This window comes from Neovison vison, chromosome X, assembly GCF_020171115.1.
Source record: "Neovison vison isolate M4711 chromosome X, ASM_NN_V1, whole genome shotgun sequence".
Classification (NCBI taxonomy): Eukaryota; Metazoa; Chordata; class Mammalia; order Carnivora; family Mustelidae; genus Neogale; species Neogale vison.
The window spans coordinates 62,347,824-62,373,916 of NC_058105.1; the positions used below are offsets into that span (position 1 = coordinate 62,347,824).

Below are 26,093 nucleotides of genomic sequence, written 5' to 3' on the forward strand. Positions count from 1 at the left end.
ACAAGATTGAAGCAGTGATCAAAAAACCTCCCAAAAAACTAGAGCCCAGGACCTGACGGATTCCCTGGGGAATTCTACCAAACCTTCCAAGAAGAAATAACACCTATTCTCCTGAAGCTGTTTCAAAAAATTGAAGCAGAAGGAAAACTTCCAGACTCTTTCTATGAAGCCAGCATTACCCCGATCCCCAAACCAGGCAAAGACCCTACCAAAAAGGAGAATTTTAGACCAATATCACTGATGAATATGGATGCTAAGATTCTCAACAAGATCCTAGCCAACAGGATCCAACAGCACATTAAAAAGATTATCCACCATGATCAAGTGGGATTCATCCCTGGGCTACAAGGATGGTTCAACATTCGCAACTCAATCAATGTGATACAACAAATTAATATGAGAAGAGAGAAGAACCACATGGTCTTCTCAATGGATACTGAAAAAGCATTTGACAAAATCCAGCATCCATTCCTGATTGAAACGCTTCAAAGTATAGGGATAGAGGGAACATTCCTGAACCTCATCAAATCTATCTATGAAAGACCCACAGCAAATATCATCCTCAATCGGAAAAAGCTTGCAGCCTTCCCGTTGAGATCAGGAACAAGACAAGGATGCCCACTTTCACCACTCTTGTTCAACATAGTATTAGAAGTCCTAGCAACAGCAATCAGACAACAAAGAGAAATACAAGGTATCCAAATTGGCAGTGAAGAAGTCAAACTCTCTCACTTCGCAGATGACATGGTTCTTTATATGGAAAACCCAAAAGACTCCACCCCCAAACTACTAGAACTCATACAGCAATTCAGCAACGTGGCAGGATACAAAGTCAATGTGCAGAAATCAGTGGCTTTCGTATACACTAACAATGAAAATACAGAAAGGGAAATTAGAGAATTGATTCCATTTACTATAGCACCAAGAACCATAAGATACCTGGGAATAAACCTAACCAAAGAGGTAAAGAATCTGTACTCGAGGAACTACAGAACACTCACAAAATAAATTGAAGAAGACACAAATAGTTGGAAGACCATTCCATGCTCTTGGATCGGAAGAATAAACATTGTTAAAATGTCTACACTGCCTAGAGCAATCTATACTTTTAATGCCATTCCGATCAAAATTCCACCGGCATTCTTCAAAGAGCTGGAACAAATAGTCCTAAAATTTGTTTGGAATCAGAAGAGACCCCGAATCGCTAAGGAAATGTTGAAAAACAAAAATAAGGCTGGCGGCATCACGTTACCTGATTTCAAGCTTTATTACAAAGCTGTGATCACCAAGACAGCATAGTACTGGCATAAAAACAGACACATAGACCAGTGGAACAGAGTAGAGAGCCCAGATATGGACCCTCTACTCTATGGTCAATTAATCTTCGACAAAACAGGAAAAAATATACAGTGGAAAAAAGACAGTCTCTTCAATAAATGGTGCTGGGAAAACTGGACAGCTATATGTAGAAGAATGAAACTCGACCATTCTCTTACACCGTACACAAAGATCAACTCAAAATGGATAAAAGACCTTAACGTGAGACAGGAATCCATCAGAATTGTTTCCTAGAGGAGAACATAGGCAGTAATCTCTTCGATATCAGCCACAGCAACTTCTTTCAAGATATGTCTCCAAAGGCAAAGGAAACAAAAGCAAAAATAAACTTTTGGGACTTCATCAAAATCAAAAGCTTCTGCAGAGCAAAGGAAACAGTCAAAATAACAAAGAGGCAACCCACGGAATGGGAGAAGATATTTGCAAATGACAGTACAGACAAAAGGTTGATATCCAGGATCTATAATGAACTCCTCAAACTGAACACACACGAAACAGGCAAGCATATCAAAAAATGGGCAGATGATATGAACAGACACTTCTCCAATCAAGATATACAAATGGCTATCAGACACATGAAAAAATGTTCATCATCATTAGCCCTCAGAGAGATTCAAATTAAAACCACATTGAGATATCACCTTACACCAGTTAGAATGACCAAAATTAACAAAACAGGAAACATGTGTTGGAGAGGATGTGGAGAAAGGGGAACCCTCTTCCACTGTTGGTGGGAATGCAAGTTGATGCAGCCTCTTTGGAGAACAGTGTGGAGATTAAAAATAGAGCTTCCCTATGACCCTGAAATTGCACTCCTGGGTATTTACCCCAAAGACACAGATGTCGTGAAAAGAAGGGCCATCTCTACCCCAATGTTTCTAGCAGCAATGGCCACGGTCACCAAACTATGGAAAGAACCAAGATGCCCTTCAACGGATGAATGGATAAGGAAGATGTGGTCCATATACACTATGGAGTATTATTCCTCCATCAGAAAGGATGAATATCCAACTTTTGTAGCAACATGGACGGGACTGGAAGAGATTATGCTGAGTGAAATAATTCAAGCAGAGAGAGTCAATTATCATATGGTTTCACTTATTTGTGTAGCATAACAAATAGCATAGAGGGCAAGGGGTGTTAGAGAGGAGAAGGGAGTTGGGATAAATTGGAAGGGGAGGTGAACCACGAGAGGCTATGGAATCTGAAAAACAATCTGAGGGGTTTGAAGTGGCGCGGGGGTGAGAGGTTGGGGTACCGGGTGGTGGGTATTGTAGAGGGCACGGATTGCATGGAGCACTGGGTGTGTGAAAAAATAATGAATACTGTTTTTCTGAAAATAAATAAATTGGAAAAACAATAAAAATAAAAAAACACTTTCTGTGCATTGAGGCAATTGCGAAAAGATTAACTTTCCAGAATCAAGTCCACTTTAGGTTTAGGACCAAGTTATAACTATCTAAAACTATAGACTAACAGAAACTGTTCAAATGTGACTATTCTGATTGAGAGTTTAAAAAAAACATTTGAAGAAAGAATAAAGAAATTTTTTTTGGAATTTAATGTAAGTAGTAACCTTCCAGTCTTCCCTTCCCAAATACTTGATTTATAATTTTGGTTCGTATTTGCATTTTGCCTTTTTAATTTTAAGATTTTCAAATTTCACCTTCAAAACAGATCATTTCCTTTAAATTTTAAAAAGTATTCAACAGGGAAGCCTGGGTGGCTCCATCTGTTAAGTATCTGCCTTTGACTCAGGTCATGATCTCAGGGTCCTGGGATCAAGCCCCACATCTAGCTACCTGCTCAGCAAGAAATCTGCTTCTCCCTCTCTCTCTGCCCCTTCCTCCCACTCATGATCTCTCTCTCTCTGTCATATAAACAAATAAAATCTTTTTTAAAAAGATCTTATTTATCTCTTTGAAAAAGAGAGAGACAGCAAGAGAGGGAATACAAACCAAGGGAGTGGGAGAGGGAGAAGCAGGCTTCCTGTGGAGCAGGGAACCCAATGCAAAGCTCCATCATAGGGCCCTAGGATCATGACCTGAACCAAAGGCAGACACTTAACGACTGAGCCCCCCAGGTGCCCCAGAAATAAATAAAATATTTTTAAAAAGTATTCAACATATGCAAAAATAAAAATTATTTTGAAATTAGTTGAGGTCAATGTACATCTACTCTTTGGGATCAGTTTAGCTAAATGAATCTAGCACTCTCGTTGAATAGGTACAGGTGGTAAATATATAAGCAAAATATACTCATTATCCTTCAGTCTGATATAGATTCCAATCCATCATTGCCCTGGCACATGTCAATTACTATATAAAAAATCAAATGCAATGTTCAATCTAAAGCCTCAGAAGAAAAATTTCAGTTTCTGAGAAACAGTGATAGCTTAACAATGTGAAACTTAAAAAAAAAAAAAAACAATGTGAAACTTTAGAGTACACAGGCGTTAAATTAGTACTGCTGAAACAATGCATTGAGGTTTTACAGTAACAGCTGGAAGTTGCTTCTAATGTACATACACACAAATAGAATCATGGAGGATTTCTGTATTACCTGTTTCATTGCCTTAAAGATTTAATGAACCAAATGAAAACATTCTGTTCACATCCCATCCTTTATATCTATGTAAGATAAAACCTATTCTCATTTTCAAGGTAGAATTTTACATGTCAAAACTTCTTATGCTGCATTTAAAGAAATCAACTCTTAACTAATCTTGGATGTTATTCCTTCATCTTGTACAGGAAACTCCAGTAGATTTAATAGACATTCACTGTCTAATCAAACTCTTCACATGTTCTTCAAACCAATCAAGGATGGTTCCTCAACATTTTTTGTGTCAATAAAGTAAGATGTGGAATTAGCAAATTCAATGAAGATCTGTTTTTAACTTGTCACATTAGATATCTATATGCTATTTTGATTGGGCTTAGAAGATGAATATAGATGTTTCTCAATCTGAATCTCTAAACAGTAGAGATGAAAAGGAAGAATGAAATCATGAAGAGAATGGCTATTGACTACAGAGCACTGCCAGTTGTTGCTGGATTTGGGGCAGTGGAGGTATCCTGGGAGGAGTTACTTGAAATTGTTACAACAGTAGTTTGATTTTAATAAATCTGCATGCGTAGGAGCAGCCCAGAAGCAGCAGCCCCAGTTTGAGCCTGGCCGCCACTACTCTGCCCATGTCTGCTCCCACTGCATTGGTGCTCAACCGGTCTCACTGGATGTGGGGTAAGTGGAGAACCGCAGGTTTGTGGAAGGTACAGGCAAGGTGGGCAAAAAACAAAAACAAAAACAAAAAAACAACTTTTTTTAATCTGGGTGTCCAAGTAGCTCAGTTGGTTAGGTGACTGCCTTCAGCTCAGGTCATGATCTCGGAGTCCCAGGACAGAGTCCAGCATGGGACTCCCTGCTCAGCAGGGAGTCTGCTTCTCCCTTTGACCCTCCCCCCTCTCATGCTCTCTCTCCCTCAAATAAATAAATCAATAAATAAAGTCTTTAAAAAGAAAAAAAAACTTTTTTTTCTATTGAACTTACTTTATAGCCTTGTCAATAACCAGACATATGATAATGGTTACTTTCTAGATTCTCAATTTTATTCCATTGATCTATATGTTTACCCTTATGCCACTGTCTTAATTAATGCTGCTTTATAATAAGTTTTGAAATTGGGAACTATGAGTCCCATAACTTTATTATTCTTTTCTAAGATTAGTTTGGCTATTCTAAGTCCTTTTAGTTTTCACATGAATTTAAGGATTGTGTTAAATATACAGATCAATTGCAGAGTGAGGGGTTTGGGGAAAAATGGGAAGTGACTGCTGATGGGTACAGTGTTCTTTTGGGAGTGATTTAAATATCACAAAATTGACTGCAGTATGGTTTCACACACTGTGAATTTCCAAAATACATTGACTTGTACACTTTAAGAAGGTGAATTTTATGGTATATGAATTATATCTCAATAAGCTGTTTAATGAAAGAAAAAATAATTCTAGTTATAAAATTTGGAATTTGGTCATAGAAATTTAAAATATTAAGGAAGCCAAGTATTAAATCCAAAACTCACTGCAACAATCTAGTTCAATATTAAATCTAATAATAGTGTTCCAATAGTGAATGTCTTAAACTGGCTATAATCAATGCTTGTAACCAAAAAGCACAATAACACAATTGAGAACTGGCATAGCACATAATACGATTTCTAACAGGTTAAGTTTAATATTCAGACAACTGTTATGTCTATATTAGTCAAATCTTATAATATGTTTAAACAGTGGTGTCTTTTTTTTTAAGTGTCACTCTTGTTTGACGCATATAAATCTATTCATAGATTCATCATCAATAGATTAGTTTACTTTTTGGTAGTCATCAAAAACCACCAGGTATTTTCATACTCATTATAATAAAAAAAAATCTAATAGAAATCCAATTTACTAAAGTCAAATCATTTAATAATTAAAATTTTAATTGAAATGTTGAATTGAATTGACAACAAAAACAATAAACAGAATTATTAAGTTGAAAAGATAATGGTTTTAATATTTATTTCAGTGAAATTATGTGGTATATGTATAATAATATCCATTCCACATGTTTGCCAGTATTTTCTGGTCCACATTTTATGCAAGAAGGCTGAATTATTTCATAGATTAGCTCATTGATTCAAACCTGCCCCTGCTTGCCTAAATGGTAGGTGGTCAATATCAGAGTTTCTAGTTTGGTGGGACACTTATATAGTCCTTCTCATTTCCATCACAGTTCCATTGTTTGGATTTACCTGGCTGTATTCAAGATAGAGTCCCACTCCTCTGTAGTCAAGCAAGAAAAGAAAAGAAAAGAAAAGAAAAGAAATGCTATCCATTTAGCACTTCCTGAGAAGTACATGGCTCAAATAGTCTTTAGATTGTCCAGTTATATTAAAAACCCAGACAGCTGCATTGAGCCCTGGGAGGAATGCCAGTGCCTCTAACAGAGGAATGTTTTTCAAGGTGTGGACACACTACTATAGGTAGTCCACAAGGTAAACTGAGAGGTTACATTGACAAGTATTCTAATAGTTATGTATTTGTTTTTACGTATACTATGAAAAATAATTAGCACAAGACTAGTATTTTAACAATTAGTATTAGCATTAGTATTTTATTTTACTGGACAGACAGAGATCACAAGAATGCAGAGAGGCAGGCAGAGAGATATTAGTATAATTATAATATTAGTATGAGTATTAGTATTAAGTATTTTAACAATTACTTCTCTAGGATGAGTAACAAAAAACAAACAAACAAAAACAAAAATTAACAAAAAGTTTATAATTCTTTGCTTGGAATGACCATCTCTTCTCTATTCTCTTTACCTCCTTAAGTAAAGCCTTTCCTGACCTCCCAACTTTTAGGCAGTGTTAGTTGCTTCTTATTCTGATTTCCATACTATTTTGCACATATCTCAGTTATATTACATCTCAAATTACATTATTATTTTTATAGTGACAACTATTTCTCTACTAGATTGTGAATTCCTCAGAAACCAGAGTTAAATATTTGTATCCTCAGTCCCTAATGTAGTGGCTGGGCCCTGACAAGCATTCAGTGAATATTTGTGGAATAACTGAGTGTGAATTATAGCTGTGGTCAGAATAATTACATTTTACTAACATTGATTTGGTAGTTATTTCACAGTTGGAGGCAACATGGCTCTGTGTCCTAGAAAGAACTGAAAATTTAAAACTGCACAAATAGGAAAACAAACATATTTAATTCTCTAGTTAATTGTATTAGCAAAAAAAATTATTCTATTTTTAGTAAGGAATTTCCAAACTAAGATTCAAAAAGAAAAACAATTGACAAAATAAAAATTAAAAGAACTGAAATATAATTAAAGGAACATAGGCTCAGGAATCAAACTCATCTGAGTTTGAATTCTGCTCAAAAATTATTAGCTATATCATATGTAAAATGATCACCAAAAATAATTCACATAAAGCCTAAATAATTACTGGCATGTGGTAAGATTCCAATAAATAGTAGCTGTTATTACTAATTTAATCTAGAGAAAAACAGGGAATATTTTACTAATAATTACCAAATTGTGACTCTGTGAAGGTCTAACCCAAGAAAAAAATAAAAAGAAGTTCAGTTTCCCTTTTTTTCTCACTCTCATTCTCACCCCACTCCCTCTCATGATAGCGTTGTGATCATTACCTTTCCAACTTATGCCAAGAATCAAACTAGAGCACAGCTATTCTCTCTCCCTGAAGTTCCTGGTACGTATCTTTCCTATAGAGGAAAATAAATCATTTTCTAATTCACATTTTTCTGGTGGCAGGGATATAATTGTTTATAATTAAAAGCTTTTTCATCCAATTTCTACTGGGTTAGACTAAATCACAATACCATCAAGCCAGGAAAGTAATTAAGCAAAGGAGGTGACAATGAGTCAGTATACTTGGTTGGAAAATTAACAGCCCAAAAGTTAAAATAGGAGACTTAATTTCTATTCTCAACTTTGCTAATAACTTACTTAGAAATGTTAGGTGAGTTGTTTTATTGTTCTAGGCCTCAACTTCCTCATTTGTAAATGATAAGTTCTATGCTGAGACAACTGGTCATATTTTGGGAAGCAATAAAGCTCTATCCCCTCTCATTCCTTAAAAATATAAAGTCCAGAGGACTACACAAATATTTAACAATAAAAAGTGAAACTACATAATTTCTAGAGAGAAGTGTTAATAGATATGTTTATAATTTTGGAATGGGGAAGTTCTTCCGAAAGAAAACACAACCAAGGAGTCATAAATAAAAAATAATACAGCTCCACAAAATTTAAATCCTCTACTAGAAAAACGTACCTCTATAAAAAACTAAAAAGATGAAAGAAAAATCATATAGAAAAATAAAGGTTACAATCAATTCACAGAAAAAATACCAATAGCTATTAAACATATAAAATGTTCAATGTCCTCATAATTAAAGACACACAAATCAAAAGATAAATTTTAATCTATCCAACTGGTAAAAATCAATACATTTTAAAATACTAAATGTTGGCCAAGGTAAAGGAAATAGGCATGCTTCTGTGTTGGTGAGAGTGTAAAGTGGTGCTGCTCTCCAGTGCTAATTCTTGCTACCTGTCTCTGAAAGATGTTCCAATCCTTCTCAGAGATACCCCTCTTACAGTATTTCTACTACCTGATTTGGCATCCTTCAGAGACATTTTAATCTGGGATACTATGTGCAAATAGGTACATAGGTACACTGGTCTTGCTAACCCATTTCCCCATCACCTCCTCTGCCTTAAGGAAAATTCAGTCTCCTTCAGTGTGGCTCTTTTGTTCTCTTCTACTCTTCAGGATCTCTTTCTCTCTGATAAACAAGTACCACAAATTTTAAGAACCTAGCCAGTAAAATTCTCAATGCATAGCTAATAATAATGACTGAGAAGAAGAAACATAAAGATTTGATTAAGTTCTTAAAATATAAACAGAAAACAAATTAATATATAAAGAAAATATCCTGCTACAGCTATTTTATTTACTTGTATGTTTTATTTATTTAGGTAATCTCTACACCCAATGCAGGGCTTCAACTCATGACAGAGAGATCAAGAGTCACATGCTCTTCTGATTGAGCCAGCCAGGTGCCACCTGGCACAGGTATTTTAAAGATAAAATCAAAATGACGCAATATAATAGAATACTATTTTTTATGGACAAAAGTTATAAACTTACAAAATAATGTTTCTGTTTTCAAGAGCTACACAAGTAATATTTTTCACAGAACTAGTCACACCTCATGAACCAAAATAGCATGTATTTTATTATTACTTTTTAAAAAATCTTCACTGTAGATCTTTTCCAGGAGAAATTAAATGCTGAATGACAATTGATCTCACAATACCTTTAGAAGTGAATGAGAATATGAAAACAAAAGGAGACAGAAGGAATAATTTTATTTTCACTTTAATTTGAATCAGCAATGAATCCACACATGAAATAATCTAAGCAGTATATAATCCAACAAATAAACTATTTAGGGGGAATATTTTTAAAAATTGTCTTATGTGCATTTGGAAACATAATAGTGAAATCCAGATAAGTTCCAAAGAGATATTTAGTTTATTGGAAATATCTCCCTGATACCAAGTGATGTAGAGCACTTCTCCATCTTTCTGTTAGCCATTTGTATGTGTTCTTTGGAGAAATGTCTGTTCATGTTTTCTGCCCATTTCTTGACTGGTTTATTTGCTCTTTGGGTGTTGAGTTTGGTAAGTTCTTTATAGATCTTGGATACTAGTGAAAATAAATGTAGTGTAAATGTAGATTTATACTATTGTCATTAAAATGTGTAAGAACTGAACATGCCCATTTGCTTGAATGGTTACTCACTTCAATAGAAAATATAATTTTCAGTTTAAATAAGTGGGAAATCAATAAAGCATATCAGGTGTGGTTTAACAAATTGATCATAGACTGACTTAATAAAAAAAAAAAAGGATAGGAAAGAGGGGCGCCTGGGTGACTCAGTGGGTTAAAGCCTCTGTCTTCGGCTTGGGTCGTGATCCCAGGATTCTGGGATCGCGCCCCACATCGGGCTCTCTGCTCAGTGGGGAGCCTGCTTCCTCCTCTCTCTGCCTGCCTCTCTGCATCCTTGTGATCTCTGTCTGTCCAGTAAGTAAATAAAATCTTTAAAATTTACAAAAAAAGATAGGAAAGAACAAAAAGAATGATTCCTTGAAAAAGAAGTAAAGTAAGTAAGAAATAAGGTAAGTTTTTCCCATTGTGTCCTTAGAATTTAAGAACACAGAGATGTGTATAAATGATGCCTAAAAGAATGACTTAAGAGATAATTCCTTAATGAATTTTTTCCAGAGGAACTTCTTTTCTCTCTTCCTCCCTGAACTCTTCCTTTTCTATGTACTTGGAAACATTTTCAGATTTAGTATCTTTGTTGTACATCTGTTTATTTATCCCTTGATGGAATATGCAGTTAATGATAATAAGAGCATAGATTGCCAATTTCCTAAAACAAAATCTACCTGAGTTCTACGACTTCATTAGAACATTTGTATGTCTAGTTTAAAGATTGGAAAAAAAAACTAGATTTAATATTTTGTTATCACACTTTAGATATGTATTTCAAGTGAGTTATGATAAAATAAAACAATTTGAAGGGTTATATGGTGCATATAAAATAATCTCATATGTAAGAGGATGAAAGCTAAAAACAAAAAGTGGGAGAGAAATCCATACTATGATGCAGAGTTAAGAAAATCCAGCATTTAACTTTATCCTCTGGTTAAAATGGTATCAGTTTACTATATCAAATATTTATATTAATGAAGATGTTGGCTTCTGACACACAACCTATTTGACAGGTTGCCACTATTTTCTCAGTGAAGGGTGATTGTTTCTAATTAACCTTCACTGATGGACAGTTGTGCTACACCAGAAAACTGATTTACCTTTTTATTTATTTATTTATTTACTTGAGAGAGAGCACAAGCAGAGAAGGAGTAGAGGGAGAGGGAGAAACAGACTCCCTGCTGAGTAGGGAGCCCAATGTGGGGCTCAGGTGCCCCAATGAATTGTTTTTGTAAAGGAACCAACCTTAGTAGGCTTTCTAAAGAGATGGAAAAAGGCAGAAGCATGGAAGTAATTTAAAATATAAAAAGCTGAAATATAATTGTTTTAAAGATACCATCATCTTAGTGTGCCATAATATTCATACAACTTGTAGAATTGTCCCAGTCTAGGGACGCCTGGGTGGCTCAGTGGGTTAAAGCCTCCGCCTTCAGCTCAGGTCGTGGTCCCAGGGTCCTGGGATTGAGCCCCACATTGGGCTCTCTGCTCTACAGGGAGCCTGCTTCCTCCTCTCTCTCTCTGCCTGCCTCTCTCCCTACTTGTGATCTCTGTCTGTCAAATAAATAAATTTTTAAAATCCTAAAAAAAAAAAAAGAATTGTCCCAGTCTATATCCTAGTATTATTAGCCATTGACTAATATCTGTCCTTCTATAAGATAAGGCTGATGGTAAAATATCAGAAAAAATTAAGATTAAAAAACTCCTATATCTTATATAAAAACACAGATTAATAGGTAGAACTTAGTAAATTAAAAGGAACTAGACGTCTTTATAACCTAAATGAGAAACTTTGAACTCTTTTCAAGTAAATGAGGATAGATACTAGAAGTTGAAAATTTTCAAATAACATTTACCCAACCAGAAAAGCTTTCCAGAAAAATTATAGATGAGCTCAAAGTTACTCCAGAGTATCAGCTAAGTGGTGTAATCAGTCTAGACGATGCCTCAGATCAATCTTTGACAAGATTCAAAAATTTGTGCATTAATATATTTTGCTCACTCTAGACTGAAACATTTATTTTGCCCATTGAAAATACCAACCAAAAATATCTTTAAAAAATAAACTTTTAATATATGCTAGAAGTCTTACATCATTATTTGCTAGCAATAGTAGGTAGTTTTCTGTTTTTTTTTTCATTTTTTGTAAATTTAATGGAAACAATAATGGTAATGGATGAGGCCAAAATTAAAGATAGTTTAATAGAGCAAAGAAAATTTTTTTACTAATCAATCAGTATTTTTGAGATCCCATTGCATGTAAAGCGGCATATAAGAAATACTTTTAATTATGTATTACTACATCATTCTAAACTATAAACAGAGCATTTGAAGACCTCTTTTATCATAACTGCCTAGCATCCCTTTTCTCATAAGCACATAATCTTATTATTTTCTTTTGGATTCTCTGTGTCAAACAGTTAATGTTGGTGTCTTTCCTATATAATTTTTCATATTTTCCTCTGTAATTTCCCAGTGATTACCCAGTGGATATGCTATAGTTCCTGTAAGTTTTGAGAGTAGTAGTAAGTATACTTAATACTCAGAGGAAATGAAAGAGTCCAGTGGAGGGTTGTCTGACAATCTTTATAGTCAGTAATAAACAATTGTAAAAGAGAAATAAGCCAACTTAATTTTAGAAAAAAAATGAGCCAATAAAAAGTCTCTATTTGACAATTATTTTTTAATGATTTATTTATTTATTTTAGAGAGAGTGAGAGAGCACACGTGTGTGTGTGCACAAGCAAGCAGCAGGAGGGACAGAGAGAGAGGGAAACAGACTTCCCACTGAGCAAGAAGTCTGACAAGGGACTCCATTCCAGGATGCTGAGTTCATGACCTGAGCCAAAATCAAGAGCCAGTCACCTAATCGACTGAACCACCCGGGCACCCAACAATTTGACAATTATACAAAGATTAAAGCTTAACTTAAGAAATAATTTATCAGGGATGCCTGGGTGGCTCAGTCAGTTAAGTGCTTTCCTTTGGCTCAGGTCATGACCCCAGGGTTTTAGGATCAAGTCCCACCTCAGGCTCCTTGCTCAGTGAGGAGTCTGCTTCTCTGTCTGTCTGCTGTTCCACATGCTTGTACATGCACCCTTTCTCTCCCTCTCTCTCTCTCACAAATAGATAAATAAAATCTTTTAAAAAAGAATTTATCAATTTTTAGAAAATAGTTTTTAAAGTTAGTAAATTCATAGAAAGTATGTAGAAAATGATGTGCTGAGAAAATACTTAGGCAAGAGGAAATATATAAAACTTTAAATCAATGTGAAATTGTAGGACTGAATGGTTGGAGAGAAACAGTAAAATATCTGGTTTGCCTGTGTCATATTAGTGGTACAAATTAAATTCTATGCATAATAAGAAAGTAGGATATTTAGGGCTGAAATTATTGGAGAAGGTTTTTGTCAAAGAGGTGATATTAGACTTGGTTCTCACCAGTTCAGTAGACCTTTGATAGGCAAGGATATAAGAGAATGGTGCTGTAGCAGAGGTAATAATATAGCAAATGCAGAGTGTAGGGCCTGTTTCCACTACTCATATGAGACAAACAACCTTGATTTATAAATATGTATGCAATTGTTTGCTCTAGCCTACAAAATTACAAAAGTCCTTAAGGGCAGAAACTATGTTATACAACTTTGCATGCCACAGGGTTTTGCATTTTTACAGGTTAGTCTACAAAACCAAAATCTAATTTACAAAATAATGCTAAGTACGAATTTGGTGAGTATATGTGTTCCAGTGTGACACACTTTTTTTCTCTTCATGGTTTTTTTTTCTTATCCTTATGAGGCAATCCTTGTCTTGAACCCAGTTTTTATGTCTGCATTCCAACTCTTGGAAAATAAAATGACTGAAAAATATCTAGGCTTATCCAATAATGCTTTTGCTTTATGTTGTAAGGGCAAAAACAGGCATCTGGAGCATCTAGAGATGATCCTAATAACTCTGGGCAAAGGAAGCAATTTAAATGTCTTTTTAATTTACCTACTTGAATTAGAAGACAATGAGGTTAGAAAAGAAAAATTGAGCTGTAGTCAAACAGATTTTTACTATCTAATCTGTTTAATTCCAAAATGCAGGTGTCTAGGGAAGAATAAAAATGGTAATGGCAAATGGCAAAAATAAAAATGATGGGTTCCTGTGTTAGGCTGTATTTTAGTTTGAAAGGATGCTTTGGCATTATGTAACAGCTATGGATATTTAGGTTTTAAACTGGCATTTCCAATTTTTTAGTCCATATGAACACACATGTTCGAAGTATTAATTTTATGTTTTGTTTTTTAACTATTTATTTATTTATTTATTTGAGAGAAAGAGAGAGAAAGCACACAAGCAGAGGGCTGGGCAGAGGAGGAGTGAGAGTAAGAGGGAAAGAATCCCAAGCAGACACCCCTCTGACTGTGGAGCCTGACACTGGGTTCCATCTCATCACCCTGATACCATGACCTGAGCAGAAACCAAGAGTTGGAGTCTCAACTCACCTGTCCATCCAGCCACCCCTTACTATTAATTTCCTTTTTAAATTAACCTTCCAGAACAGGGATTTGGGCTGTTGTTGGAGCACTTTTAAATCCAATTAGCTGTTACAACTACCAAAGCAAGGTACTCTGTGAAATGGCTTTGGAATCTGGATCCTCAATAATTATCCTCGAGAACATTATTTGCCAATTCCCGCCCTCACATTCACCAATTTAGGTCTAATTTTTGAAGGCAGATAGAAGCCTCCTTTATTTTTTTTTAAGATTTTGTTTATTTATTTATTTATTTGAGAGAGTGAAAGACAGAGAGAGGGTGTGCTAGCACAGGAACAGGGCAGAGGGAGAGAGAGAGGGAGTGGGAAAAGCAGACTCCCCTGTTGAGCAGGAAGCCCACTGCGGGTCTGGATCCCAAGACTCTGGAATCATGAACCGGAATGGAAAGCAGACTTGACTGATCGAGCCACCCAGGCTCCCCTACAAGGCTCTTTTAGAGTAGAAATCCACTGAAGGATGGGTTAAACTATGGTGAGGTTAAGGAGGCATTCTCCTTAGACATAAAATATAAAGAGAACCCCATCACTCAGTAATGAAAATAAACACTTAATGCACTATTTTAAAATACCTAAATTAATGTAAGAAAAAGTCTTTGATGAACAAAATATCAAAATTAAAACAAAAACAAAACAAACAAAAAACCCTAACAGGATCCTACCCGGCGCTTGCATTACTCACTTCAATTGCCTCACCCTAATCTGAATTTTTGGTTCATCCTTAAATTGTGTGTCTTAATTGCCTGCTTAGTGCTTAGTGTTTAGTCCAGGCTCTGAGTCCTAAACACTTTTTCATATGACACCTTCCTGAGACCCTTCACTAAATGCCACCATGGATTCAAAACTGATTGTATCAGCACTTTTCCTCTAGATAGACCTTTGTTATTACAAACTTCACTCAAGGTACCATTCTTGGTGCAAGTGAGATAACTGTGTTTTTCAGGTGTCTGCACCTTCAAGATCTTCTGCTCTTCCAGCTCACAGTTTTCTTTTGATTCTCCACCTCCAGGAGACTCACCATTTTGGCACCCTCCCCAGCCAGTACCGCAATTCTGTTTTGGTGGAAAGTTTCCACAGCCAGCGAAACAACTCCAGTCTTTTCTACTTTCGGAGCTAATGCTTTCTTCAGCTCATTTTCATCCTCCTGCCAGAAGCAGAATGCAAAGACTGGAGCCTAGACTCAACCTGGTTTCAAAAACAAGTTCCCCCTGGAAGTAAGTAAAAGTGGAGGTTTTGGAGATTGTGAAGAAAACAACTGCAATGACTTTCGCCTGTCATTACAACATTAAAAAAAAAAATCAAGACAACTCTGGCTTCCCCGCCGGTCTTCAGCTTGAATATTATACATTTATCAAGTCCGCGTGTTCCTCCACCACATAAGCGGTCTGAAAAGCCAGCGTTAAGAGGGCTTTTGGCCAAGTCCGTGGGCCACGCCCCCTGGGCAGATCAGCTTCCCTTATTGGCCTGACAGCCTGTCACTCAAATCTGGCTCCCACTCGGGCTAACCATTCATGTAGTTTGGTTGCGTCTTGGTATATTTGATGTTGCCAATAACGAGAGATTTTTTTTTTTTTTAAAGCCGAGTACAGGTCGTGCTGCAGTTAGTTCATTGAAAACTCAGTTGCTGCCTGAGCGCTTGGACAGAGACTGCTTTCGGCTTTTTTTTTTCTGCTGATTGTTAAGATCTCCTATAGAGAACTACAACAATGCCCAAAAGAAAGGTAAGTGAAATGGGAAACTAGAAAGGGAATTAGCGACTGAAATACATATTTCCTAATCCGCAGATATTTTTTTTAAAAAAGCATTTGGGCTTCTACTTAGATTTTGTGATATGCCGAATGGAAGGGGAAGGAAGGGCAAAAAAGATCGGTGTAAGATTTAGGATGGTCTTGCATGCAACTAGTAGTTCACTTTCGGCTTGTTTTGTTTAAGGGAAAGAAATCGTTTAAGAGGTGTCTCCATGCTGAATTATAAACAGCCATAGCGCTGTGCTGTAGCTTCCTACCCCATCCCCCTTCCTCCGCTTACCCTATTGGAGAACGCTTCTCTCAGCCACACTTCCAGGCACCCGTTTCCTCCTCAGCCTCCGGCTCTTCTCCGAGAACCGTCCCATTTGGGGTAACTTAAGCCGCGGCTTCCTCCAGTATTTGCCTTTGTTCTTTCCGTTTTCTTTTTCCTTTTTTTTCCCCCTTCCCTCCTCCACTTCTTGTCAGGCCAGATGGCTACGCAATGGTAATCCTGTGCCATTAGGCGGCGCAAACTTCAAACTGTCTTAGAGAAAGAAGGCAGAGATTCACCTCTGCAGTTTAGCAACTTCAGGGCTAAGACACCTGGACTTCACCAAACTCTCTGGGTAAAGATGGAGAGATGGCAAGAGAACTGAGTAAGATAAACTATTGCTGATGTTGAGGTAGCATGAATTTGTTCCCTTTTAGAAATGCAGAATTGATCTGAGCTATTCCAGACTGCAGGTAGTCTGCAAACCCTCACTTCAAATTTTGTGACTCTTCTCTTGGAGAGGAGATAAATTCACATCTGGTGTTTGTTCGCGTGTTTGTTCATTGTTTTTTGGGAGGGATCTCTTAGGAGTGAAATTGAATGCTGTTTCATTGCTTGATAGATAAAATTGTAAAACACTGTGCTGATGTAAAACATTGCGACTTTTTTTTTAAGATTTTGTATTTATTTATTTGACAGAGAGAGATCACAAGTAGGCAGAGAGACAGGCAGAGAGAGAGGAGGAAGCAGGCTCCCTGCTGAGCAGAGAGCCCGATGCAGAGCTCCATCACAGGACCCTGGGATCATGACATGAGCGGAAGGCAGAGGCTTTAACCCACTGAGCCACCCAGGCGCCCCGCATTGTGACTGTTTTGATATTATTCCTATTTATCCATCTACCTTCCCTATTTCTAGAACATAGAAGTAAGATCGAAATTCCCCTGTACTCTGGGGCTATATGAATCGTGTAACAGCTTGATAGTTCCCAGGCTGAAGGGCTGCTCAGATACAGAAAGCAATGGTTTTTAATAGCCATCCCCATTCCTGAGATTCCCGCCGCTGAGTTTTTCTAGGCTTGTGCTATGGGTCCTGCTATTTTACCGAGTTGAGAGCAACCTTGTAGCAGGTAGTGGTGGGAAGTTTTAAAATCCCTGGCGGACTCCTCAGGATAATGCATTGACACTGCAAAGGTTCTTTCCAAAATAAGAAAAAGAAAGAAAGAGAGGCAGAAAACAAAAAGAGAGAAAGAAAAGAAAAGAGAAAAAAGAGGAAGGAAAAGAAAAAGAAAGAAAGCAGAGAGAGAGAAAGAAAGGGGACAGAGAAGAAAAAGACATTGAAGCATTGTTGGGGTTGTAGTTCTTGTATGGAAAACTTGGAAAGAATAGTCCAGTCTGTAGGGAGGGTCCAATAGGTACAAGTGCATATAAAACATAAGGCAAAACAGGGAAATTGCATGAAGCTCCATCTTCATTCTGCACCCCCCCACACGTTTTTGTTTGTTTGTTTTGTTTTTGTTTTTTGTTTTTTGTTTTTTTCTTTAACACTGGCTATAGCAGGTGGATTTTAAAATTTAAAAGGTTTGCTTTTAGGAGATGCAATTTATACAAAAGGATGGAATTGACTATCACTTGTGTAAACTTGGGTCTTGAGAATACATTTGCTTCTTGGTGCACATTTGCACCTTAGTGGAGAGCAGTATGTAGCATGCTACTAGGAAGTAACGTGGCGACTTGAGATAGAATCCAAGAAAAAAGTCGTAAGTGGTTATGTTACAACTGTAATCCATGCAATATTTTCTGATCTGTGTGTTTATATCAATGATCTTATTCCTGTGTGGTTTTCTCGTCTGTATAAGGCTGCGGGTCAAGGTGACATGAGGCAGGAGGTGAGTTTTTTGTTGTTGTTGTTTAGTTTTAGAATCTGTTGGAAAAAATCCACTTGCTTTGTGAATTTGAGACACATAAACAGCTAAAAAATTGACGCTGGTTTGTATATTTGTACAATATGAGTACCAATATGGTATGCCAGTGAGCTCTTTCAGAAGTATAGCAGGTATTGAAAATTCCAAACTTCTTGAAATTTAGGACCTTATGCTTAAGATCTGGAGAGAGCTGTTCTTTTTAAGAGACAAAAAAAATGTTTTGTCAGTTTGCAAGAAGGGGCTATATTTCTATTTCCTTGTTATTAGCCATTGCATTCATTTAGCTTAGTAATTGAAGTTTAATTTGGGATTTTTTTATTCCTTATCTATATAAAGGGTCCAGGGGAAGGAAAATAAAAATTTATATTTCTACTATATTTTCTACTCAAGTTCATAAATTCTTCTTTAAAAACAATGTTCATGTAGTGTTACACTAAATATTTTCACAATATAAATAACTCATTTTGTGTATCCATAATTCTATTAACTAATTATTATTATTATTTTACTTATAGCCAAAGAGAAGATCAGCCAGACTGTCTGCTGTAAGTGGTCTTTAAAAGAAAGCTTCCCATGTATTGTAAAATGTAATTTTAAAATTCAGGGAATTCTAGACAATACTAGTTATTTTATACAGATTTATCTTGGATGTCTTGTAAAATCTTTGTCACCAAGGAAATGTTGTTGTCCACCCCCCTCCCAAGTGCTCAGTCTGAACTATACCCATTTATATAAATTAAGAGGTTGGATTTCATGATTAGTGATCTTTCTTCAGTTATGATTTCCTCCTTCCCCTTCATGACTTGTGTTTTTTGATGCAGATGCCCGTGCTCATTACACCAGAGTTGAAGCCCAAAAGAACATCAACTCCAAAGGTAAATATTTAACATGGAATATTGAGAGAAAATTGCTTTACTTCAGAAATATTTTTTTTGGAAAGGCATGCAGTTAATCATTTTACTTTCTTTGTTTTCTGTTTAGTTAGTAATATATTACATTATACCATATGGTATATGTAAGCTTTTTGAGTAAGGGATATTTGTTCATGTTCTGTGATTGTCCACTGCATTTGGGTATTTTCATTAAGAAGAAGCAAAACAAAATTTTAGTTGGGTAGACCTATAAAATGTACATGCCTTTGACATCATATAGTCACAACACCAATGTTTCTGGAAAACAAAAAGTGAAAACTGTAGTGACCAAAGTAATAATAGTAGTAACTAACATTTATATAGTACTTTACAGTTTGCAAAGTGTTTTCACATACATTTTTTTTAAATGAACACAATTGATTTCATATAGAATTATATACTCTGATGTTGTGGCTAACAACACTAGAAATAAAATAGCTCAATATTAAATTCCGTTTTCACTCTATATTTGTATTTATTTACTTGTGTGTAATAATGTGTAAATATAATACAATTAATTTTTAAAATTGCTTTACTGAGGTATAGTTAATACTTTAAAGATTGATTAAATTGTTAAAATCATAAACCTTAAAGCTAGGGGGAACATTAAAATCATCGAATCCCATCATTTTGTGATTGGAGAAACTGTAAATTATAGTCATATTTATAAAAGGCTTTGAATTCTTTTATTAAAAAACTGCTAAAACTAGGGCAAATGAAGTTTTAACAACAATAAGTGGACAACAGAAGAGAAAGCCTTTTAATTTTTTTCTCTATTTTACATTTGAAGGTCACTATTCTATAAAATTAGGTACCCAATTTATAGGTTATTAAGAAAGTTCAGGCACCTAGGTGGTTCAGTGAGTTAAGTGTCTGCCTTGGGCTAAGGTCATGATCTCAGGGTCCTGGAATTGAGCTCCCTGCTCACTGGGGTAGTCTGCTTCTCCCTTTCCCTCTGCCCCTTCCCCCCACCCATGGTCTCTCTCTATCTCAAATAAATAAATGAAATAGTTTATAAAAAGATATTAAACACTTTATGTCCTTTAAAAATAGAAGATAATGCGGGGCACCTGGGTGGCTCAGTGGGTTGAGCTGCTGCCTTCGGCTCGGGTCATGATCTCGGGGTCCTGGGATCAAGTCCCGCATCGGGCTCTCTGCTCGGCGGGGAGCCTGCTTCCCTCTCTCTCTCTGCCTGCCTTGCCTCTCTGCCTACTTGCGATCTCTCTCTGTCAAATAAATAAATAAAATCTTTAAAAAAAAATAGAAGATAATGCTACAATAAAACAAATACTGTATAATCATGGATTTTTAAAATGCATTAACCTACTTGGCTCTCAGTTTCTCATGTGTTAAAATAGTAATAATACACCTATATTATCTTTTATATTTCTAAAGCAATTTCACATGTGTTTTGTCATTTGCTCCTTATAATACCCCTATGAGTTGGGTGTTATTACCCTTCTTTATATATAAAAGACATGCACAATGAGATTTATACTCGTGCTCAAGATCACATCAAATAAGTCACAGATTCAGATTTCAAACACAATTTTTCTGGCCCTTAATCTAGTGCTTTTTACACACAAAGGCCAAGAGCTTTCTTGGTCATGATTCAAGTCATTTCAAACTTGTAGATACATATACTGAGTCACCTCTTCTTTAGGTTATCTCTTTCAAATTTATCTAAAGTGATGCTCTTGCTAACATAGTATTTCTCTGAATTATTACCACTGGAAGCTTTGCTATCAATAAAACCCTGTTGCTAATTATGAGACATGACATATAAACTCCCCCTCTTGTCAAAAAGAGTTAATTTATCAAAGTCTTAATATGTTGCAGTTAGCTCTGAGTGACCACTGGTCAGTATTCTAACCTGTTGCTTCTCATCTAAAAGAAAGTTTATTTAATTTATACAAAAAGAATATTATTCATTTAGAAGAATTATTTTAATTAATTATATGAGAGAGAGCAAAAACAGGGACAGTGGAGGATGGCGTGGGGACAGGGAGCCAAAGGGTAAGGGAGAGAGACAAACAAACTCTGTGCTGAGTGTGGAGCCCTGCACAAGGCTCACTCCCAGGACCCTGAGATCATGACCTGAGCCGAAAACAAGAATCCCACACTTACTCCACTGAGCCACCCAGGTGTCCCAGAACATTATTCATTTTTAATGCTGTTTTAGGTTTAGGATGAAACTAAAAGTGTCAAGTCATATTTTTGTTGATATTAAGTTTATATGGATATTTTAAAGCTTTTTGTAAATCATTACAGCAGCTGATAAAATAACTTGGCCCATTTAATTAATATATAAGTTAAGTTGTTATTTGTTTTTATTATTTTGTGTTGCTGGACAGAAAATGAAGACAAAAAATGATATAGTGGAAAAAAATACAGATGCAGGTGCCAAAGCAATAGCTGAAAAGAAGCAAGAAGAAGTTATTAAAGGAGAATGTAATGCTGAAAATGGAGAAGCCAAAATTATGGAGGTATTTTATAATATTAATAGATTTATCCATTTGAAAGTTTTAACAATGGGTGCTACTGAGAAAATCTTACGTGCCTTGCATTTTAAAAGTTGAGAAACATTAAATGAGTAGGGGTTCTATAGTGTCTTATCCCATTCTAGTTGCTATAACAAATACCACAGACCAAGTGACTTAAAACAACAGAAATTTATTTCTTATAGCTCTGGAGCTGGGGAAGATCTGGGGCAAGATCAAAGCACCAGCATTTTTTGAAAAAATAAGAAAATAAATGAAAAAAAGAAGTACAAAGGAGGCTAGATACTATCTTCCCCTAGAGCTGAAGCTTTGCAGTATTCTATGATCAGTAAACTTGACATGAGCAAATTGTTTGTGCTGGTCTTCTGGGGGAGGGGCCTCTTGCACTGATTCTTATGTGGACTTGCCCTAGGTGGATATGCACCTCCATTGCACAGGGATACAGGACTTGGTGTAAGTAGCTCTGGACTGTTTTGGTGGCACTGTTTTGCTCCCTGAAGTCTTTCATCACTGAGGGATGAATATGGTGGTGCCATATTCTCTAGCCATGGAGCTGAAAATTCACAATCCCAGCACTTGAGTTGATTGCTCATAAAAGCAATCAATCATCTTCTCTCCCTGGTTTCTGTCAAAACCTTGTGTTTACCCTGCCTATGTCTGAGTGAGTGAGTTTTGTTTTGTTTTGTTTTGTTTTTATCTCAGGCATGAGAATGAGTTTCAAAATTCTAACTTTAGGGACTCCCATAGTGTAGACCCCTGCTGTTCCTCCCAGGTAGAGTATTGCCACACTTCTGCCTTTTGTCAGACTTGGCCCAAGAAAGTGGTCCCATGACTTCACAGTGGTTCAGAATTTTTGGCAATGCAGAGCAGATACCTGGCACCTAGACTCACTGTTCTCAGCCAGCTTCCCTGTTCCTATGCCTGGGAATAGTGCAGTGTTTAGGATGACCCATTCTTCTTAAGATCCAGGGGATCTTCAGACCACAGTATAACACCCGAAATTCTGCCCTGCTCTTCTACCTGGGCACATTTAAGCCGGTCACATCCTCCATTATAGCATACTTCCAAACATTCTGATTTTGCACTCTGCTGCTTATAATACTATCCAGTAGCCTCCTTAAGCAGGCTGCCCTCACCTCTCCCATATCCACAGCTATATCACACCAGACTCAAGTCTCTGCACCTCCTACCTTCTAAAAGTTGGTCACTTTATTACTTGTAGACTTGTAGTATTTGTCCTCAGATCTCTGATTGATCTCTCAGGTGTTCAGAATGATTTGATAACTATCTATCCTTATTTGATTGATGAGACAAACTTAGGGTCATCCCTACTCCTGTGCTATCTTACCTACTTCCTCTGTCTTGTTGCTTTTAGAATTTTTCTTTTATCACCTTATTTTGTAAGTTTGACTACAATATGTCTTGGTGTTGGCCTCTTTTTTTTTTTTTTTTAATCTTCATGGGAGTTCTCTGTGTGTCCTGGATTTGGATGTGTGTTTCCTTCCCCAGATTAGGAAAGTTTTCAGCTATAATTCCCTCAGATAAACCTCCTGCCCCCTTCTGTCTCCCTTGTTCTTCTGGGATTCATATGACATGAATGTTATTTTGTTTGATGGAGTTGCTATGTTCCCTAAGTCTACTCCCATGTTCCAATCTTTTTTCTGTATCTCTTCTGTTCAGCTTCATTATTTTCTATAATTCTATTTTCTGCATCATTTATTTGTTCTTCTGCTTCTCCTATACGTGTGGTCATTACATCAAGTTAGTTTTAAATCTCAGTTGCTGCATTTTTCATTTCAGTCTGATTGTTTTTTTAGCACTTTTATATCTCTGGTAATGGTCTCCCTGATGTCTTCCACGCTTTTTTCAAGCCCAGCTAGTATCTTATGATTGTTGCTTTAAATTCCAAATCAGGTGTATTATTTACATTTGTTTCTGTTAGAGCCTTGGCTTTAACATTTTCTTGTTCTTTCTTTTAGAGTGCATTCCTTTCTTAGCATTTTGTCTAGGTCTCTGTCTTCTTCTTTGTATTAGGAAAGCCTGTTGTGTTTCCTGCTCCTGACAGTAATGGCTTTATGAAGAAGAGGTCATATAGTATCCAGGGCCTGGCCCTTCCAGAAGTGTCTCTTGTGTGTGCCGTGTGCACTCTGCTTCTGTGTTTTGGCTGCCCCATCCCCAGATCGGTAGTCTGCAGAAGTTCTCCTTGCCTGCAGTGGGCATTGTTTGAACCTTGGCCAGAGTGTGGTGAATTTTAACTATGTATGTTCAGGTCTGCTTGTTAAAAGAGATTTGATACTAATTCCACTAGAGATGAAGTTTTGAAGAATTCTATGTTCAGTAGATGCGGTGCATGCAGGGTTTTGTGCTAGTCTTCTGAGGAAGGGGCCTGCTGTGCTGGTACTTAGACACACTTGCCTGAGAAAAGCAGTACCAGCAGAGCATGGCGATGGCAGGTCTTGGGGTAAGCATGTTAAACAGTCAATGGAGTTTTTCTGATTTCTATGATCAGTTTATGTTGAGGAACAAAGGAAGGAAATGGTGCCATCCTGCTCCTTTGTCCCTGGGTACCTCTAAAACTCTAGTCTTTGAGCCCCATTGGTTTAAAAGCTCACAGAAATCAGCCCCCCCTCATTTTTCTAGCCAGTGGCTTTGGGGAAGCATTCTCCTTCTGTGTTTCCCTGTGCACACCATTCTCTCTCACCTTTCTCTATGACCAGGGCTCCCTTCCTTCCATAGCACCTACTATCCATTTCTCCCCAAAACCATGTGTCCGCATATCCTGGCTTTTGCATTTGGCCTCTTCTTTGCTTCTATTTGCGCAGTTTGTTTTATCAATCCTTACATTGATTTCTTGGGTATTCAAAATGATTGATAGTTATCTAGCTATGCTTGGGGGACAAGGCAAACCTAAGGTCCTCCTAGTACACTGCCATCTTAGTTCTTCCCCCACAGTCTACCCGATAAAAGACTTTACAAGTAACTTTTTTCAGAGAAAACTTAAATCTCACTATTATGGAAACAAAATATTATTTCCTCAAGGAATGCATTTTGTTTTCTCATTGAGAATTGGTCTTATAGAATATATGTCATTTTTCTGTATTTACTGTTTCCCATATTTGTAATGAAAATTCTGTATGTGAATATATTTTCCTGAATTTATTGTTTGAAATATCTAATTATACATGTTTGTGTGAAGATATTTTATTTTTTTAATATTTTATTTATTTATTTGACACAGAGAGAGAGAGAGAGCACAAGTAAAGGGAGTGGCAGACAGAGGGAGAGGGGGAAGCAGGTTCCCTGTTGAGCAAGGAGCCTGGCGTGGGGCTCGATCACAGGACATGGGATCATGACATGAGCCAAAGGCAGACGCTTAATCGACTGAGCCACCCAGGCACCCCGTGTGTGAAGATATTTTAGTTAATCCTATTTCTTAGAATGTTTTTCTTATCTTGTGATAGTTGAGATGTGTTTTTCACAGGAAAATTACCTTCTTGTAAATTAAGTATAGTTCTTTTCATAAAATGGTTATAATTCTGTCTAAATACTTAAGGAAAATAGTTCTAAATTTTCAAATATAATATTTTAAAATTTTCTCTATACATATAGGCACCAGCTCCTGAAAAAGAACTTGAGGAAATGAAAGAAGAAAAAAACAAAGATGTTGAAGAAGAGGGAATAGAAAAGAAGGAAGTAGTGGAAGTAGCTGGAGAAGATGAAAAATATCAAGAAGGAGATGGAGAAGATCAAAACAAAAAAGAAGAGAAAAGAGAAGATGGGAAAGAGAACAAAGATGGAAAAGGAGATAGAAAAGAAGATGAAGATGGAAAAGAAAAAGAAGATGGAAAGGAAGAAGAAAAGAAAAAAGAAAAAGGAGATCAAAAAGGGAAAGGAGAAGAAGTCAAAGAATTTGAAAATGAAAAAGACACAGGAGAAGAAAAACAAGAAGACAGAAAAGAGAATGAAGATAGAAAAGAGGAGAAAAGTGGAACTGAGGAAGTTGGAAATAAGGAGGAAAGTGGAAATGAGAAAGGAGAAGATGGAAAAGAGGGCAAACATGGAAAAGAGGAAGATGGAATAGAAGAAAATGGGAAGGGAGATGGGAAAGATGGAGGGAAAGGAGAGGAAAATAAAAAGAAGGCTGAAGTCAGAAAAGAAGTAGCTGAAAAAGAAGGAGTCAAAAAAGATGAAAAAAAAGAAACTCAGAGTATTGTTTAAAGTTGCCCAATAATTTCATAATTTGGTAATATGTGCCTCCATGTTGTAATGTTTATAGAAATGAATATTTTTTAATCAAATATTTTATAAATACAGCGTTTCTTTAACATCAGCTTAATTTCAAAGCATCTTCATACTGATTATTAGTCACAAAGTAACTAACGTGAAACCTTTATACATTTATACATTATATATTATGTGATCATAATAATGGAATATATAAGAAACTATGCTTTCAACTTTGTCAGTGAATTTCCTTTTGTGTGCCTTGTGTGTTAAATCCTTGAATTTTAATTTTACT

At 36.4% G+C, this 26,093-nt stretch overlaps 1 protein-coding gene across 1 annotated transcript; it reads left to right on the forward strand.

The window, feature by feature from the left end:
• Positions 1-15,410: 15,410 nt before the first annotated feature.
• On the forward strand, positions 15,411-25,299 carry HMGN5 (high mobility group nucleosome binding domain 5). Its single transcript, XM_044235006.1, has 8 exons — positions 15,411-15,457; positions 15,823-15,964; positions 18,097-18,126; positions 18,678-18,707; positions 18,984-19,037; positions 21,428-21,559; positions 21,987-22,027; positions 25,184-25,299. The coding sequence occupies exons 2-8, from the start codon at positions 15,950-15,952 to the stop codon at positions 25,215-25,217; spliced, it is 336 nt and encodes a 111-aa protein (XP_044090941.1). The 5' UTR covers positions 15,411-15,457; positions 15,823-15,949; the 3' UTR covers positions 25,218-25,299.
• Positions 25,300-26,093: the final 794 nt, after the last annotated feature.

What these genes read in the sequence shown, in the direction of transcription:
- HMGN5 (XM_044235006.1), top strand. An exon ending in AAAGAACATCAACTCCAAAG is followed by an intron (nt 19,038 to 21,427) that starts GTAAATATTTAA and finishes GTTGCTGGACAG; the next exon opens with AAAATGAAGACAAAAAATGA. An exon ending in GAGAAGCCAAAATTATGGAG is followed by an intron (nt 21,560 to 21,986) that starts GTATTTTATAAT and finishes GACTTGCCCTAG; the next exon opens with GTGGATATGCACCTCCATTG.